At 42.7% G+C, this 5,924-nt stretch overlaps 1 protein-coding gene across 1 annotated transcript; it reads left to right on the top strand.

The window, feature by feature from the left end:
* Nucleotides 1–3,944: 3,944 nt before the first annotated feature.
* On the top strand, nucleotides 3,945–5,336 carry LOC121242318. The gene is made up of 2 exons (XM_041140196.1): nucleotides 3,945–4,471; nucleotides 4,757–5,336. Exons 1-2 carry the CDS (start codon nucleotides 3,945–3,947, stop codon nucleotides 5,334–5,336), a joined length of 1,107 nt encoding a protein of 368 aa, XP_040996130.1.
* The last annotated feature ends 588 nt before the right edge of the window (nucleotides 5,337–5,924 follow it).

Here is a 5,924-nt window from a genome sequence, read left to right as displayed (position 1 = left end):
TTTGCTGAATATCGATATAGCCAGTCCATTCCCAAAATTATATCAAATCCCAGCAACTTGAATACAATCAAATCTGCATCCAGTGTCCTTCCTCCAAAATCCAAAGGACAGCCTAAAGCAACTTTAGAGCACCACACCATCTCGCCATTTGGAAGTGCCACTACTAGAGATTGCGATAAAGGCTCCGTGACCAGATTACACATCCATGCAAAAGTGGCAGACACAAAAGATCGAGACGCCCCGGAATCAAACAAAGTACATGCATAGAAATCATATAGGCGAACTCTACCTGAAGCAAACACATCCACCAGACAATTCCAAATAATCCAACCATATCAAATATTAAATCAAATTAAAATAATTAAATGCATACCAGTAATAACCCCAGCATCATGGGTCTCTGGAGCTCCGTAATCCACATCACCAGGGGTCACTGCATAAACCCGAGCTTGTACCAACTGTCTCTGGTTGCCCCTTCCACCTCGTCGACCTCCTCGCGCTCCTTGCCCTCCTTGAACTTGACCAGGACACTCCCGAGCAAAGTGACCCGGCTGGCCACATCTAAAACACTGAATTCCTCTCTGGCTGCACTCACCCTCATGGGCTCTATTGCACCTGTTACAAACTGGAGCTCGACCTCCAGCACGAACACCGGTGGTCGTATGCGGACGGGCACTAGTCCTTTGGACGAACTTATGAGGCGACCCAGAACTACTCCCTTCGCCAACGTAACTCCGCCTCTTCTGACCTGGAGGGGAACCTGCTCCAAAACTATTTTCCCGTTCTGCAATGCTGGCTAAATCCACTAACTCTTGAAAGTGCTTAATCCGAAGGCAGGCCACTTGTTTACGTACCTCATGGCGCAAACCCTCCTAGAAGCACTCGACCCGCAACTCCTCCGTAGTAATGAGGTGAGGAGCGAACCGTCCAAGCTCCATAAATTTTCTTGCATATTGCTCAACATTCATGCCACCTTGGAACAAATTATTGAACTCCCGAGCCTTTTGCCTTCTCACTGAAGCAAGAAAGAACCGGTCATCAAACTCTTTCATGAAACGCTTCCAAGACACAGCAGCCAAGGAACCCAACTCCATTTCTAATAATGTCCGCTTGGTCTCCCACCAATTTGCCACTTCACCTTGTAGCATATAACTTCCATATAATACCATCTGAGCCTCCGTGCATCCACAAACTTCAAATGTTCTTTCCAAATCTTGAATCCACCTCCTAGCTCGCATTGGGTCCTCCTCCCCAGTGAAGGCAGGGGTCCTATGCGTTAGGAAGCGCTCATAGGGACACCCCACTTGGGCTCCTCTACTTGAATCTCCCTGCGGCGGTCGGAAATTCTGTTGAAGAAATTCTGTCATTCTATTTAATGCTCTTGCCATAGCATAATTTCCATCACCTCTAGGTAACTCATCTTCAGGCACCTCAGCTTGCCTTCTTGGTCTCACCATAATCCTGTCATAGAACATTCTCCAACCCCGCTTAAATCCAGATAATTTATACTCAACCAAAAATAAACAATAATTAAAGCAATAAATAAAATAATTCAAATAACATCAATTAACATAAAATGACATAGCAACAAACTCATAATATAAAATAAATAACTTAACTTACATCTCTTAAAAAAAAAAAAATTTATTATTTTAAAATAATAATAAAAATAATTTTCTAGTACTATCCTAAGGGACATGTGGTTTTACCCAAAGCCGAACTGCTCTGATACCACCTGTGGCGCCCCAATCCCCCTTATATAAATACACAGGGATTGAGACACCAGGATGGTGACAACACCGTCACACATCCCAACGAAGTGCCAGTGTGTGTACATGCAACAGTGTACGAATAAAACATCAGTCAACTAAGTACCAGAATTTATTTACAATCAAACATCAGTAAAGATTTAAATAGCAATTATACAGTCATCCATACAATAATTTACAATAGTCCCAGATATACAAACGAGTGATCCCAGATCACTCCTCAGGCGGAGCCGTCTCCTCAGGCTCGCCCTCCTCCTCCTCAGCATCAAAATCTGCGTTACCACAAAATGGTATCGCAGGTAAGTATAACCCAAAACAACAACGTAATATAAAATGCATTAAATGCAACTAACATGCATGCACATGATGAAATATGCATTTTTCCACAAAACATCATTTTCCCCGAAAATGATAATTTTCCAACACACACCAAAATCCCATTTTGGCCCAAAATATCCGTAAAACATTTTCCCAGAAAATGATTTACCCAAAATTCAACTCGCACTATTTTCCCAGAAAATAGTGCATTAATTCCAAATACACCATGCATTATTTCCATATGCACCATGGCCTCCCCTATGGACCATCCGCACGTCCTGGCTTCGTAGCGGTGCTCAGTTCCGCGCCCAGCGCGTACATGGCCAAGCACCCACACTACGCAACGAGCGATGCCCAGTTCCGCGCCCAGCGCGTACGTGGCCAGACATCCTCTAGTCCCCGCCAGCAGAAGGACCACGGAGTCGGCACGAGACCATCTCGTCCGATCCCATTGTCGCTCGGCGACAATCCAGGGGACGTTACTCAGTATATTCCGCTCCCGAGTAACCAGAGGAGCTCCACTGAGTTAATACCCCATCTCGGCTTAGGGTCGTGATACACACGCACCAAAAATCCATTTTCACATGAAAACCCAGTTTTCATAAACACATGAACATGAATGCAATACACGAAAACCCAGTTTTCTTTTACAAACATGATCATGCATGAAATAATGAAATGCACATGTACCAACACGATATCCAAACCAACAATTACCAATCCAATCAAATCCAACCAAACAACTCCAATCACAAATCCACCCGACCCCCGAACTCCTCGGACTCAGTCCGACATGCCAAAAATACAGTGAAATGGGTTAGTGCAAAAATACATTTAAATTACGAAAGTTCTTTGGAGAAATACTTACAGTGCAATATAATAATTTCCGGAGGATCACGAAGTTGAAAAAATGCGACGTTTGAGCAACACCACAGTGTAAAATACACTGTGGCCGTGGGTCACAAATACCAACTTTTCAACGAGGACAAACGAAGACCCAAAAATGGTAGGGTAGGGCCTAGAGAGGTTGGTGAAGCCAATGGTGGTGGTGGTTTGCCGTGGGTGGCGGCGCAAGGGGTGGTTTTAGGCCAAAAATGCACAAATCGGAAATGGGCTTGGTGGGGCTTCACCGGTGACGGATCGGAGCTGGGGTTGGATCCAATGGGTTGCCAAGAGGTCGGGGATGAAGTGGTAGGAAGATGGTGGCCAATGGCGGTGCGACGGCGGCGCAACGGCGGAAAGTGTGCCGCGGCTTCGTTGGTTTCGTGGGCTTCGTGGGGGCTAACGGCGGCACGAACGGAGGTGATATTGGTGGGGTGAGGTCGCCGGCGGCTGGGGAAGCTAGCGGGCTAGGCGGTGTCGACCACCGCCGATGCACGGCGGCGCTGGTTGGTGGAGAAGAAACGGACGCGGGGAGAGAGAGAATGAGAGAATCGCGCGCACGGGGGAGGAGAAATAAGGAAGAAGAAAAAAGAAAAGAAAGAAAAGAAAAGAAAATGAGAGGAAGAAAAATGGAGGGAAAAGAAATGAGGTCCAATCCTCATAACTTGGGTCACAAAAATGATCCAACGGAGATGATTTTAAAACCACAAGTTAAATAAAATAATTTAAACGTAATGGTAAATTCAAATTGAAATAATTAAAATCCCACGGTAATTAATTTAAATATTAAAAGCAATTTAAATGCATAACAATAAATAAATATTAAGAAAGCACATAAAAATAATTTTCACCAAATTAAAATCATAGAAATAAACTCACTAAAAATCCAACCAATTTTAAAATAAGAGAATAAATTTTGATCACATAAAAATAATTCTTCAGTAAAAATACACTAAAATACGGGGTGTTACAGCTATGAGGAGTGATCTGGAAAGGGACTTCACCAATGAGGAAGTATTAGTTGCTTTGAAACAAATGTCCCCCTTTAAAGCTCCTGGACCAGATGGCTTTAGTGCTGGGTTTTTCTTAGATCATTGGGGGATAGTTGGCATGGAGGTTACTCAAGCTGTTTTGGATTTCTTGAAAAATGGGGAAATGCCTACAAGTTTAAATCACACCATTATTGCTTTGGTTCCTAAGGTAAATTCCCCTTCCTCTATGAATGAATTTAGACCTATTAGCTTATGCAATGTATTGTATAAGCTAATATCCGAAGTTTTGGCTAATCGAATGAAGAAGGTGCTGGTTGGGGTAGTTTCTTGGAACCAAAGCGCATTTATTCCTGGAAGGCTTATCACAGACAATGTTATGGTGGCATATGAACTTTTACACACTATGCAGGCAAGACAAAAAGGCAAAATGGGCAGTATGGCGATTAAACTTGATATATCCAAAGCTTATGACAGGGTGGAGTGGGATTTTTTGGAGTCCATCATGATGAGGTTGGGTTTTGGTGGAAAATGGACCAAATTGATTATGCTTTGTGTAAAAATAGTGACATATTCTGTTAAAGTAAATGGTATCCTAGGCCAAATTATTGTTCCTTCAAAAGGGCTACGACAATGTGATCCATTGTTACCTTATTTGTTTCTTCTTTGTGCTGAGGGACTTAGTTCCCTCTTCCAATAAGCTGAGAGAAGTGGAACCATTCGTGGTGGAGCTTCCACAAGGGGTGGGATGTCCATTAACCACCTGTTATTTGCAAACGATTGTGTAATCGTTTGTAGGGCAAAGCAAGAAGAATGGTGTTCTGTTGAGCAGATTTTATGCTTGTATGAATGTGCTTTTGGTCAGACAATAAACAAACAAAAAACTTCTATTATTTTTAGTCCTAACACAAATTTGGAAGAAAAAGAGCTGATTGTTGATTCCACCGATGGAGTGCTGTGTGGGAACTACAATAGGTACTTAGGTCTGCCTACTATGGTAGGAAGATCTAAGTACAACACCTTTAGACACTTGAAGGAGAAAGTTTGGAGGAGATTGAGTAGTTGGAAATCTGAGATGTTATCCTCGGTAGGGAAGGAAATTCTGATTAAAAGTGTGTTGCAAGCAATTCCTACATACACCATGCGTGTCTTTAAACTCCCATCTGGTTTGTTAAAAGAGCTTGAGGCTATGTTTTCTCGTTTCTGGTGGAGCCATAAGAGAGGGACCAATAGCATTCATTGGAGGAGCTGGGAAACGCTAGGGGAAGTGAAGAGCAAAGGAGGACTTGGCTTCAGGAATCTGAATAGTTTTAACAAAGCATTAATGGCTAAACAAGTATGGAGATTCATTCAATACCCAGACTCCTTGGTGTCATAGATTTTTAAAAGTAAATATTTTAAAAATTGTGATGTGTTGGAGTCTAAACTAGGTTACTCTCCTTCTCATATATGGAGGAGCATTTGGTCCTCCATTAGCTTGGTAAAGGCAAGTGCAATGTGGAGAGTTGGGAATGGGCATACCATTAAAGTCTGGCATGACAGATGGATTCCACAATCTATCTCCTACAAAGTTCAATCAACCATTAATCAGTTAAATGTTGAGTCTACAGTTGCTGAGCTTACAGATGAGGCTACCTGCAGGTGGAAGACTGATCTAGTAGGAGTAGTGTTTAACTCTGAGGAGGCACAACTTATTTGCAGTATTCCTCTCAGTATGAGGAATATCAGTGACAGACTGATTTGGGCTAGGAACACAAGAGGGATCGTCACAGTTAAAAGTGCCTACTTCCTGGACTATGTTTTGACAAAGCAGTCTAAAGGGGAGTCATCAAATGCAGAGGCTACTGATATGGTTTGGAGGAAGATGTGGAAGCTGCAAGTTCCAAGAAAAATCAAACAGTTTCTCTGGAAGGCTTTAAATGATATACTTCCTACAAGACAGATGCTAAGGAAGAAACATATAGTT

Source organism: Juglans microcarpa x Juglans regia, chromosome 8D (genome assembly GCF_004785595.1).
Source record: "Juglans microcarpa x Juglans regia isolate MS1-56 chromosome 8D, Jm3101_v1.0, whole genome shotgun sequence".
In the NCBI taxonomy this organism is placed as follows: domain Eukaryota; kingdom Viridiplantae; phylum Streptophyta; class Magnoliopsida; order Fagales; family Juglandaceae; genus Juglans; species Juglans microcarpa x Juglans regia.
Note: the sequence above shows the minus strand (reverse complement) of the source record. Positions and strands in the feature narration are given on the sequence as shown.